A 13,966-nucleotide genomic window follows, 5' to 3' on the forward strand; every position below is an offset into this window, starting at 1 on the left:
AATAACCTCAATCCAGTGATTCTAGTAGCTGCTTATTAGACCTTCATATCAGTATTTTGGTCCATTTCTCGGTTCATAACTATTGCAGCACCACAAACCCACACCTGACTTTTATCCAACTGATTAAAACATCTGACTCCAGTTATCATTTTGTCTAGCGTTACACATTGTTGACCGTAAACATTTAAACACAGTGTTTGTTGTTTGATAATGCACAACTTCGTGTGTCCTCTTGTTTAGTCAGACTGCATTTATATTATATACCAGTAACGGCATACTGCACATTGTGCAGTGAATACACTTGACTTGACTATACTCCGTTGCACAGCCACCCTGTTGTCTGTTGCCGAGAGTTAATTCTACAATAAAATTAAATTAAAATAAAAAGAGTAATAATTTCAAAACTCTTTGCTTTTAATATAAAGCTGTAGTGCAGAGTTTCAGTGTAGTATATGTGTACCAAATTTCAGGCTACAGCTTATTTGATTTTTGACCTTGACCTTCCTGGGTTGATCTTTGACCTTGGAGGTCAATCATCACCCCGAAAGAGTAGTATATGTGTACCAAATTTCACATCAATTGGTCAAACGCTTTTCAAGCTACAGGTAATTTAAAATCCTGGACAGACAAACAGACAACCACGGTACCGTATTATATAAGATGATATATATTTATGTATAGTTTTTAGTTTTGGAGTAATCTTAGGTTCAGCCTTGTAAGAATTAAAATCCTGCAGTTTAACAAAATATCAGTTTGGTATTTAGAAGTTTATACATAATGATAATTCTCATACTCTTGTATAGCTTTGTTAACTTCTCACCTGACTTTTGCATATAGTCATATCACAATTATGTCTACATTTATACTTTTATTACCTTCTTACAATCCATAAAACCTGAGCACCAGTCAATTATGGACCTTTCCTCTGCCATTTGAACATTTCATACATTTAATAATTTTATTCCATATTAAAGTTAAATAAAGGACAATTTTAATTTGCAGTTCACATTTTTATGCGTTCATTGGACATCAGAAGTATATTTCAAACAAATGTCATTCGAATGACTTTATCTGCTTCCAGATATTTTTTAATTTGAAATGGACAAAGCAGCAAAATTGAATGGAAAATATAAACTCAGTTATTTACCAGTTTGTTATAGTAACCATCTTTGGTACATTAGCAGTTCCTCCTGGTACAATATATTGACAGATCTTCCTATTTCTATTAATAGTTACCTCATGTAAAATAACTACTTCTACTGGATGTTTGTTGCATACCACTGTTAAAATGGGCAAACAACTAAACATTAAATTCATATTAAGCTGCTTACAAATGCTTATTCATAATTTTGGCAATATCAAAGTTAGCTTTAATTTTTTTTTATAACAGGGCACCCTTTGTTATGTAACTGAAGTAGACCAAATTGTTGATGTAGGAACATGGTGCCTACTTGCAGTATATAGACAGTAAATCATCATAAAATCTAAAATTTTCCTCATTAAGTGTTTCTGTTAATCTATATATATATATATATATATAAAATTCTTTTCGTATTTGAAATGGAAATTACATATGACCACGTGATATGGAAATTACGTATGACCACACGATATGGAAATTACCTATGACCACAGAAGATATGACAATACAGGAATTAGCCAGGTGCGTTCTGACAGAGAAGTTTTATTTATTCGTCCACGTGACTATCGCTGAAACTGCCACATTGAAACTTTTTTTTTTTTTTTTTTTTAGTTGGCAGTACTTGATAGTAAAAGAGATGAAGAAAACAGCTTTGCATCTTTCTACTTTTTAACTCTGCTGAGCTGTAAACAATGTGAAGACGAGACTGCTTTCAGCTGCGAGGGGTCGTGAGAACAAAGTGGACGCTGAGAGGCGCGGAATGTCGGGCTTCTCCTCCGACAGTCAAATCAGAACTTTGCTTTTTTTTTTTTTTTTATTTTTTTGCTTTGTAGTCCTACTGATGTGTGTTCAGACCCAAAATGTGTATATTTATTTATGTATTTATTTATCCATCCATCCATCCATCCTTCTGTCCAACACACACTTCCTTAGACAGGCAGAAATATTTATTAAAGAATGTCGGGCTGCTCCGCCGAGTCGAGAGCTTTGCAATTTCGGGCAGCATCCTCTCTTCTCACGCTGTTTGTGACACTTCAAGTCCCCCGTCGGCTCCTGGGAGAGTGGAAATCTTTGCAAATGAGTGAAATCGGTGCCATCGAAGCAGGACTCTGTTTGTAAATTGCCCTGCACAACTGCTTACTGTCCCTTAAGGTAAGTTCGGGTCACTAAAACCCCACAACATTCAAGGTTGCTTTTATATATTTATATATATTTATTTTAACAAGTAAATCACAGGCATGTAGTGCAAGGTTGTCAGGCAAAAATTTGGATGATCACATAGAAAATGTAATTTCTATACCACAGAGATCGTGTAGCGCCTTTCACAAGGGATCTACTACTTACCTGTTGTTATAGCGCCATTAAAATGTAGTTTACCTGAAACCACTCCAGTAGTGCTCAATGTATCTTTACTTCTTAAATGTTAATGTTTTACTGTTTAATAACTTATAGACTACATTTTATTTTTTTCACTTGCACTCAGTGAACGAAGCCACTGGGTAATCAACTAGTGTTCAAATATAATTCTTTCCTTATTTTCTAATTCTAAGATTCTTCTTAGACTATATTCATTAATACATTTTTTAAGCGCTGGGTTTAGAGAGTTCCAGCACCTTATCATCAAATCACATAATCAGCATAGGGCATACTAAATCATACCAGATCAATTTAATATTACCAGTCAGTTTAACAATGCTTGTATGTGGGGTGTGTGAGGGTATTAAAAAAAAAAAAAAAAAAAAAAAACAGAATGCATGCAGGAAATACAAACTTGGCGAGAACGTGTAAGTGAACACACTCAATGATAAGACCCACGGTTACTTCCTTATGTGAGGCAGGAGAACAAGCTGCTTTATTACCAAACTCCTCTAGTTCAACCTAGGAAAGCATATTTCTTTAACTTGTATAGATAACTTGCTTAAGTGACTTACTGAAATTGAAAATGCCATAAAATATATAATATACATAACTTTGTTTAAAGCTTTCCAGATTTTTAAACACAGCATAAAATCCATTTGTAATATTACTGTAAAAATGTACCACCAGTTTCTAATACTATAGCTTATTTCTGCCTAAGAGCACTGAGGCTCTCCTAATTAGGTGTAATCACTTGCCTCCTTTATGTTCACTATCATTTATGTCATGTGTGCACTCATCTCTTGATACTGCAAGTGTTAGTAGCATCTTGAGCAGATTTTAATAATAATACATTTTATTTATATAGCGCCTTTCCCATGCTCAAATGGGAATTTCTAATTATATAATTTCTAATATGTAGTAAATTTTGATGTATGGAACCTTCCCATCTCTAAAATTATGAGACATCACTCTCTTTTTATACATAAATTAAATAGCTGTAAATTAATGGCACAGACTGAACTGAAAGTTTTAATTTGCTTGTAGTCTTCATTAATGCTCATAACTGAGCAGTCATTTGCAGAGTATACAAAAACTTAGATTGGCTTTATTAATGATTTTAATGACTATATTATTTAGCTTCATTATTACCGCTAAAGTAAATACAAAATCTTTTGAAAAGCAATTTTTAAAAATTTGGCACAAATATGTCTATTCTGTTTAAAAACTAAAAGATTAAATCAGTAAATATTTTTATTTGGATTTGTAAAGTGCATATTAAAATGCTAACATGCATTATTTGAAATGGCTTGAATCATGCTGTAATAATGAAAAAATGAAATATTGCCATTACGCAGTTTAGCATTTACATGCAAAATTAGGCTTCTTATAGAGGATATAATTGCGTCTGTTTTTTCAGATTTATTTTTGTTATTTTTATTTGTACTTGGGTAGAAGTATTTTGTATATGGCAAATTAATTTGACTATCAAAAAGTTAACATTTAAGATGAACTGGATGAAAATTAAATCAATAGTAATCTTTAATTAGGGAGCTACATGAATTTTTAGTATTAGACAAAATACTTACAGGTTAAGGAAACTAGAGCAGAAGGAAAATACTGTAGCATCTTCTTGTTACCTGTCAGTTTTGGGTAAGTAGCAGAAGGTAGTGTTGAACTGTTCTCCAAACTTTAGCTTATAAACCTAATTTATTAACTCATGTCAGCAGAACTTAACATAATTACTTACTTTATATAATGACATGGCACCTGTCCAGTACAGCACCATGTAATTATGTGAAGTGCAGCATATTTTTAAAAATGTTGAGCCAGGAAAATACAATCGGATAAATGTATAGCATATTGACCACAGATTTTTTTTTTCGTTGCGTATGCATGCATAAAAAACAGATTAATACATTCAGATCAGAGAATGATTGCCACCTTGGGGAAATGAGAAAAATAAATGTGATATATTTTTTTTTTCCCTCCCCCTACGTTGTGGTGTGCTGTGCTGGTAACATCACTTCAGAAGAGGCCCACTGAGTCAACAAACTGATTAAAATGAAAACACAGTTGTAGGATGCACTCTGGACCCCCTGGAGGTAGTAGTGAAGGAGAGAATTAAAACCAAATTGAATGGCATTATGAACAATGTTGCACATCCTCTTTCTGACATCCTAACACTGAGTACTTTCAGCCAACAAATTATTCAGCAGAAGTGTTTCAAGAAACATGATTGGGGCTCTTTTTCTACCAACAGCAATATGCCTGAATATTTTGCTGTGACAGTCAAATCAGAACTTTGCTTTCTTTTTAGATTTCTTGCTTTGTAGTCCTTCTGATGTGTGTTAAGACCCAAAATGTGTATATTTATTTATGTATTTATTTATCCATCCATCCATCCTTCTGTCCAACACACACTTCCTTATATAGGCAGAAATATTTATTAAAGACCCTAGCTATCCAGAACAGTCCTTTTTTTTTTTTTTTTTTTTTCTTCTTCATTGTGGCAAATGGTGTGTGATCATTAGCAGTTTCACAAGTGGATTTAGAAATGGTGTTCATCTACAAGTCATAAGGTTACTCAACAGGTACTGATACTGGCAGCTGCAAAGCTGTTGCTCATATATATGATATACACCTGTATATCTTTGTATAGATTTCATTCAGTGTGTGATGTATTCATGTGTGCAGGTAACAATTTCATTGTGCTGTTGTACACATGACAAGTCAAAGCGAACTTTGTTATCTCAACCATATATAAGTATACAGATACAGACGAAATTGCGAAGCTCAGTGTCCACAGTGTAACAACATGAAATTCAAATAAAAAAATAAATAAAATTAAAAATAGAATTAAAATGAGAATTTAAAATTAAAACACAAGACAAGACATTGTGCAAAGATGAGACAAAAAAGTAGCAATATTGATGTGTAGTAAGCAATATGAACATTGATGCAATGTATGGTATTATGCAATCTAGATACATCAATATAATCAATAAATATGTAATATAATAAGTAAATAGACACAGATAATAAAGAAATTATCAGTGTATGATAATAGTTGTTTAACTCTTTGAGGGCTGAATATTTTTTCCAAAAAACAATTTCTGAAAAGCAATGGTTGCACACAGAAATCAACATAAAACGTCTGTTGCTGCATGCTGCGGCTGCCAGTTTGCCAAGAATGTGCAGCAGGCTTGCTGCCAGGATGTCTTCGCGTGGCTGGGGGGGTGGTCACAGTTGCAGTGCATTGTAATGTGGTTTCTACCTCTTATCATTGTTAAGTGGCAGTCCTACCTGGCGAACATTGTCAGTACCACGATCAGCTGGGGACCAGTCAGCTGAACTTGGAACCTCACATTCGTTTTCAATCACTTGTATGAATCACTTGTAGGACTTGATTGATCTCCAGCAGACCCCCATGACCCTGTGTTCGGATTCAGTGGGTTGGAAAATGGATGGATGGATGTATCAAAATCGGTGTCCTACAAGCCATAATCCAGTTCAGAGATAACAGGCAAAATGCCGTCTGTGGAGTATTTTGCTTTACGCATCTGCTTTGATCACTTGCCAGATGTCAGTCCCATTTTTGCCATTGTCTGTGCCTTGCTACTCACGTGAGCGCAGGAAATCTCGGTCAAACCAATGAATCTAACTTTCCTTCAGGCAACGAGAGTCCAACTAAAACATAACAGTTGTTTTTTTTCACAGTTTACAGTTCCTTTTGACAAAAGTCGACATCAGCCCTGAAAGAGTTAAGACATGTATAAACAATGACAGGACAGAATGTTTCACAGCATAAGGATATCAAAGATTTTCAAAGTGCAGTGTGCAAAATACATTAAGGTCAGAATGAGATTTTCAGTTCTTTTTTACATGCACACTAGTCTTTGCAGGAAAGTGGCTCGCATATATGAAAGTTCTGTTTTTAGAGGTGGTTGAGGCAGTGTGGAAGATCCTAGGGGGCAGCATGGTGTTAAGGAGTCTGACAGCTTGGGGGTAAAAACTATCCTGCAGCCCGGCAGATCTGGCTGTGATGCTGCAGTATCTTCTCTTGGATGGCAGAAGTGTGCAGGTCTTGCAAATATGATCTTGATTTAGTAACTTATATAGCCATCTTTGACAGTAATAACTTGTAGTGTCTTGCGTCATATTGGTTTACACTGCTTCAGTTAATATATGACTGAGGCAAGTTTTAATCTTGTTTTTCCATAGCATCTCTGTGGGGTTTATGTCTGGACTTTGACGTGCTATTCCAAAACATTCCTGCTCTTTCAGTCATTCATTTGTATTTTTCTTAGTGTGTTTTGTGTCATTGTCCTATTGCTTGATTTAATTTGGCAAAGCTTGAACTATATAAGAGATGGCTTCACATTTTCATCTAAATTATTCATATTGTAAGGACTCGGTCAAAAAACACGAATTAGATGCCAAACTACTTAAATGCTAATGGGAATCTAAGCTAACTTGTTCTTACTTAGCCAGTATCAAACGGTATGATCCCCAACCATCCTCACTAACAAGAAAGACAACTACAAATAGAGTGACATAGAAAAATATGTAATGTACATCTTGCCTGAAGAAGGGGCCTGAGTTGCCTCGAAAGCTTGCATATTGTAATCTTTTTAGTTAGCCAATAAAAGGTGTCATTTTGCTTGGCTTTTCTCTACATTCATAATGGCTAACAGGGTACGACACCCTAGTACTACAGAGTTAAGAGTAACTTAAATTATATGTTTAGTTTTAAAGGATTCAGTGATTTATTGTCATATGTACAATTAAATGCATACTTAGGTATGCCACAGCAGACAGAGAACATGAAACACCAGTAACCACAAACACCATAAAGTAATGAAGTGCAGGTAACAAGTTAAAGTGGTATAGTATGATGTTCAAAGCAAGACTACTGATTGCTCGTGAGACCCAATGCAGTTGGGTAAAGGATTTTAGGCTCATCCCAGAGGGAAAGAAGATGAAAAGTGGCAATGCAGGGTGGCTGCCACAGTAACAAAAATAGAATTGTTGGTTCAATGGGATTCTGAGTACACAAGCCACATTACAAATTTTGCTAAGTTAAGCTATTGAAAACATTTGTGCTTTTAATGAAATTTTGTATACAGTTTTCATGTATGTTATTTATGGATAATCATGTTTGAATACACAAAATAATTGTTAGACTTTAAATCTATAACACCAGGATAAATAATCTTTTAAAAGTTGATACAATATTATGTAGTTCTATATTGCGATAATAATGAAATTCATTAATGTAGCCAACAATGTTTATACTGTTTTTTTTTTTTTTTTTTTTTTTTTTTTGTATCGCTCAGCTTTTTAATAATTAAGCTTTTGTCGATTAATAAAATTTTACTATCCATTGTTGATTCTGTCTCAGTAAACTCAGAGTAAAGATAATGTCTCATTAGGAGTATAGTAATTCATTTGTATTGAATCATGAGGCATTATTAGACAGCAAAATAATTTTAGCTCTCTTACAGTAGCTCAAAAAGACAATGAACATTATAATGTTAGAATGAGTTCACTAAGTCTAAGTGTGAGTTTTCCGACACAAATTGTTATATAAATATTTAGTTAAAACCTACATTTTGTTTATAACTTTAAGTAATCAATTTTAAGTACTTTTTGAAAATTCTTTACAAACGTGTTTTATTTTGGTGAAAAGTCCCATTTCTTGTACTTTGTGTTTAATTTCAAATGGAAATAATAAATCTTAAAGTATTTTTAAAAATTTTTTGATGGTTTGGAGTCAACATACTAAGTCCTTGACTATAGACAATGCAACTGAACGCTTTTCTTCACCAGTAAAGGTTAAAATGATAACCTTTGTGCTTTATAATGCTACTGAATTAATATGCATTTCTCTTGTTTTGCAGGAAGAAGGCAGAGTTGTATGAATGAACAACGAAGGGAACCAAAAACCCAATGAGGCAGGCCCTCAGTGCTCTGCGGGTTCCATGTCCTCATTAATGGCGGTCAAGTCTGAAATCGGTGAGGACTATAACTTTCCAGAAGCTTCCTGGCAAGTGGATACCAAAGACAAAGAAAATAATAGCAAAAATAGTAGTGGGGACCTACCTGCAGAGATATGTGTTGTAATTGGCGGGTCTAGGAACTCACAAACAATTGGTAAGTGGCGTTCTCATCGCTCAGTTTAGCTGCTTTTGCTTCACCACGGTTGGGATGGCAGTGACCTTAAGGATTCCTCTTCACGTGTTATCTTTTCAAGCTTTTAGTAAGCACGGTATCTATCATTTTTTTTCTTACAAATTTTATTAGTTGTTTTGCAGGCTTTAATTAAAGTATCATTACTAATCAGATCTTTGTATATTAACACTAAACAACTCTCTGTTCTCTGATGCTCCTACTTCAGAGTCTTCAGAAAAGATCACTTTAACATTATAAAAGCAGTTTAAGTTGGGTGACTTCTTGTGCGCCCACCTCTGAATTACAGTTAAAAGTACCCTTGTGTTTCACCGTTAATCTTAAACTGTCTTTAATCCATAGTCTTTATCACCCACCAGTTACCCTTCACTTTCCACTCTGCTTTATAGGCATAGCTTTGTAAACTTTTTTTTTTGGCTGTATAAACCCTCTCCTGGGTACACCAATCGCTAAATCCTGGAATCTTGTCCATGGTTAGGGAAACACACCTTTGGTTATAGGAACACTGGGCTAAACTACCTTGTAATTTTCCTAGCACCATTTATAAGCCGTTTTTAAGCAACCTCCATGTCATGATCACTACTCTTCTGTGAGGAAGCAGCTTGTTGCCTTGTTTTGCCAGTAGTCATTTACCATGTTGACTGCCCTGCTTCAGCTAGCAAGAAATCTTAGTTTCAATTTCATTCTTCTTTCTTTTCACTTTATCTGTTTCCTGTGCATCTCTATTGGAGTTTTTCTTACTCGGCAACCTTTTGCTGATTACACTACCTTTTAGAATGTGTGTATACAAATTACTCAAGTTTTTTATTCTCACATTAATCAAATGTTCAAGAGCCACAAAATGCATTTAATATGTCTTTCATTTTGGCAAAAACTTCATTAAACCATAAAATAAAGCATAACTTGTACTCTTTGGATTATATCTTGAAATCTTTTTTAATAGAGGATTGCACGCCACAAGCATTAAATAAGACATTCAGTAATAGTGGTAGATGTGTGCCCTATAACCAGCGTCCCTTTGTCAAATTAAGTATTTCTGCAGCATACTGTTTATATATCATATCATTGAATTGTTCTTATATCAAAATTGTTCCCTACCTTTAGTTACCTCACTCACAACACAACTGAATTTAATATTTACACTTTTTAGGTACTTAACATTTCCATGTAGTTTTTAGTATTGTGTAATCACACTTCGGCAAAAACACCTTGTGTAACTTAAAGTGCAGGGTCACACTGTGCATATAAATTTGCATTTAATTTGGTAGTTGTTTTCCTGAACCTTCTTTTGTATTCTAGTAATCTATCGAAAAATCAGAATTTGAAAGAAATGTCAGAGCTTCCCACAAATTAACTTTATGCTTTTAACCAGCGTTACATGGAGAATATTTTTTCATCACAATTAATTGTGTATGTTTGCTATCCGACATGATTAATTAAGCCAGTTGTTTGTTAGAACTGTAATTCAAGTAAAATGACTTCTGATATGCATACGTTTGAAGTTAGAAGTGATGTTGGAATGTTGCTTGTGTTTTTAGTAGTCCTCAAATCAAGGTTAGCTACTCTTACAACTAGGTCCCGATTGCTAAGGATTTTTTAGACCGATAATGATATTGACATACCATGAAGGCAGCAAAGGATTACTGACATGTATTATACTGATTTTGCTGGTGTGTTTTAAGCATTCCTAAAAAAAAAAAAAAAAAAAAAAAGATTTGCAAGAACAGAACATGATTAAGTGCAAGATTTTTTCACATGAAAATATTTTTAATTAACATTTAAACAGGATAAATGACAGTTGTGTTTTTTTAAATAAACACACAGCACAGAGACATTTAATTTTGGTCTCTCTCTCTCACACACACTCTCTCTCTCTCTCTCTCTCTGTCTCTCTCACACTGCAGGTTCCTGCAAGCATTAAGAGTGTAATTATCATGCTTACAAAGATAATAGTATAGCCCTTGATGACTTAAAGATTAAGAATAAATTTCACTGACAACAAAGTTGTTATATAAACTCTCTTGTGATGATAATACATTTTATTTATATAGCGCCTTTCCCATGCTCAAGGCACTTCAGAGTTTAAGAAAGAATGGCAGGGTATACAGTAAATAGCATTGTACTAAACCAAATAAATAAATAAGAGTAAGATAGTAATTCAGAGAAAAGCCTAACAGACAACATAATTGATGGTCTCGCGCGCGCGCACACACACACACACAGGTTACATGAGCATCTTGATAGAGAGGTAAACTGAAAGAAGGGTAATAAAGTCAGGTGGAGCTAAGAGCCTTCCTGAACAGATGAGTTTTGAGTTGTTTTTTAAAAGAATTCATGGAGTCAGCTGACCTGATTAATTTCGGTAGGTCATTCCAGAGTCTGGGCGCTATACAGCTGAAGGCCCTGTCACCCATGGAGTGTAGATTAGTGTAGGGTACAACAAGATTGCCAGAATCAGAGGACCTTAGTTGGTGGACAGGCACATAGTGATGGAGAAGGTCACTGATGTAGTTTTGCGCAAGGTCGTTTAAGGCTTTGTAGGTTATTGGTAGAATTTTATATTCAATTCTGTAAGACACAGGGAGCCAGTGAAGGTGGAGAAGGATGGGTGTTATGTGCTCACTGCTGCTGGTCCGTGTAAGGACTCTTGCAGCCGAGTTTTGAATAAGCTGGAGCTGTGATATAAGATTAGAAGAGGCACCTGCCGGTTGGGAATTACAATAATCGATGCAGGATGTGATAAAAGCATGGACAAGTTTCTCAGCGTTAGAAAAGGAGAAGAATGAGCGAACACGTGATATGTTACGGAGTTGAAAGTAAAAGTTTCTTAATGTGATTTATGTGGGCGGAATAAAAAGGTGTCCTTTATGATTCCTCCCTAAGATTATTTGCAGTAGAGGCAGGTCTGATGAGATCACCGCCAAGATTGACTGGGAAGGAGCTCATTTTATTAAGTTGCACTTTAGTCCCAATTTGCTGGAGTTCAGTTTTGTTGCAATTTAATTTTGAAGAGTTCTGCTCCATCCAGGTTTTAATTTCACTGAGGCAAGTTGTGAGCTGAGAAAGCTCTGATGAAGTTCCACTTTAAACATTGAAATAGAGTTGAGTTTCATCTGCATAAAAATGATAACCCAGTTCAAAGCTACGAATAATATGGCCAAGGGGAAGCATATAAATACAGAAAAGCAGAGGACTGAGGACAGAGCCCTGTGGAACCCCTTGTATGACTGGCACTGTGCTGGACCTGCTGTTGCCAAGACTAACAAACCTATCTTGCCTATCAGTCAGATAGGACTTGAACCACTGGAGGGCAGTGCCAGAGATACCAGCATGTTCTCCATTCTGGACAGTAGAATTTCATGTTTGGCAGAGTCTGCTCCCCTAAGCAAATCATTGGTTACCAGTAGCAGAGCAGTTTCACAGCTGTGCTGTGCTCTGAAACCAGACTGAAAGGGTTCCATCAAATTATTAGAAGTTAAGTAGTTGGTGAGTTGGGAGGCTACAACATGCTCAAGACCTTTTGACAAAATTGTTAAGATTGTCAGCATTAAGACCAGACTTTAACATTGGGGTTACAGAAGCAATTTTAAAAGTGAGCGGTACAAAACAGGTGTCAAGGGATGAGTTTATTATTGTTGTAATAGTTGGGATTATGGCATGAAGGCAGGATTTAAGAAGTGTGGTGGGGATGGGGTCCAGTACACAAGTAATCGGCCTCATTTTACAAAGCAGGTCATTAACAAAAGCAGATGTGACTGGTGAGAACTTAGAGAAGGAGCTGGATGGAGTGGGAAAACAGGGAAAGATATGAACAGATGATGTATTTGTTAGTTGAATTATTTAGATCTTTAATTTTGTTACGGAAAAAGTGGAGGAATTTCTCACATACTTCAGTAGAAGAGGTAGTTGGGCCAGATGCAGGTTGAAGTAATTTATTCACTACAGAGAACAAAACCCTTGGGTTGTCCTGGCCACTTTCTATTATTCTGCCATAATGTGTGTCCTTGGCAGCAGTTACAGAGAAGCACTAAGTTCTTTGGTGGTCAGCGAAAGCCTGGATGTGAACAGTGATGCCAGACTTACGTGACGTTCTCTCAAGGCGTCAGTCAGCTGCTTTCATAGATTGCAATTCTGAATTATACCAAGGAGCTGAACGCTTAAAGGAAACCACCTTATGTTTTAAAGGAGCTGTTTTATCTAATGTTGAATGAAGGGCTGTATTATAGTGGTCAACAAAACTATCTAGTGTTGATGGAATAGGTGAGATGACAGTAAAAGATCAGAAATGGATCCAGCGATAACAGAGGGACAGATATTTTTAAGATTTCTGTAAGAAACAGCATGTACAGTATGTTTTTGAAGCTCAATTCGTTAACTGTCATTGTTCATTATCAGTCAAGGGAAGAGGTTTTTCAATCAAAGGTTCTTTTTAAAGAGTTTCAGCATCATAATATTTGTACATGTTCAACCAATAACTGCATATATAGGAACCTAATATTGTCATGATATATCGGCACCTTGTATAATTGATTGGCCCTTACTTGCAACTGCTTATGAAAAGTGGAAGTGTACCAATATGGTACGGTTGCCAAGATGTGTCATTAACAGCCATATGAAGTGTATATACTGATGGAACATTCAAAGCTAAAAGTGCTGGAGAGAGGACTTTGCTTATAAGGTTTTACTGATACAGAGTAGAAGTAGAATGCTTAGACTCTCTTTTCAGTAAACTGTTAAAATTAATGAAAAATTGCATGACCTCCAAATAAGTGAATGTAAAAGGACCAGTGCTATTCATAATGAATATTGCTGTCTTGCTGTATAATCTTGGGAACTGCGTGGATTATTGTGTTGTGGACAATCATTCTGGCATCTACAAGTTTGTCTGGTAGTCTGAGTGAACATTAGAGGAAATGGTTAGGGTAGTTTCTTTATACAAATTAAGGTTGCCAAAAGTGAGGAAAACCGACAAAGGTTTAATGAATCTGAAGTGGTGCATCACGTCTTAAAAATTGTTAAGTTAATTGATGGCATACAAGTTTCCTGCACTACCTCTCATTTTGGGCAGCATAAGTTGCGTGACACAGTAATGAGTATAGAGTTAAGTAGCATGTTTTCTAATAAATAAAGATCTCGCATTCAAACTGGAAGTTACTAATGTTTAAACCACACTTTTCATTTCATCTGAAATTTATTATGGATTTGCCTCATGGATCATTGATTATTACTTTCTACTGTGGCTTCACAGCTTCATAAAGCATCTGCCTATAGCAGTGC

General features: G+C 35.4%; 1 protein-coding gene across 6 annotated transcripts in view; it reads left to right on the forward strand.

Moving 5' to 3' along the window:
• The window catches only part of znf618 (zinc finger protein 618), a 138,396-nt gene that overhangs the window by 71,966 nt on the left and 52,464 nt on the right, over positions 1 to 13,966 (forward strand). For 4 of the 6 annotated variants that reach the window (XM_028809178.2, XM_028809177.2, XM_028809176.2 and 1 more), the window contains one exon: positions 8,401 to 8,653. In XM_028809178.2, coding sequence (XP_028665011.1) covers positions 8,422 to 8,653 — 232 coding nt within the window. In that variant the 5' untranslated portion in view covers positions 8,401 to 8,421. The remainder of the gene's footprint in view (positions 1 to 8,400; positions 8,654 to 13,966) is intronic. The other 2 variants (XM_028809179.2, XM_051931941.1) reach the window with 1 other exon arrangement.

Source organism: Erpetoichthys calabaricus, chromosome 9, assembly GCF_900747795.2.
Source record: "Erpetoichthys calabaricus chromosome 9, fErpCal1.3, whole genome shotgun sequence".
Taxonomy (NCBI): domain Eukaryota; kingdom Metazoa; phylum Chordata; class Cladistia; order Polypteriformes; family Polypteridae; genus Erpetoichthys; species Erpetoichthys calabaricus.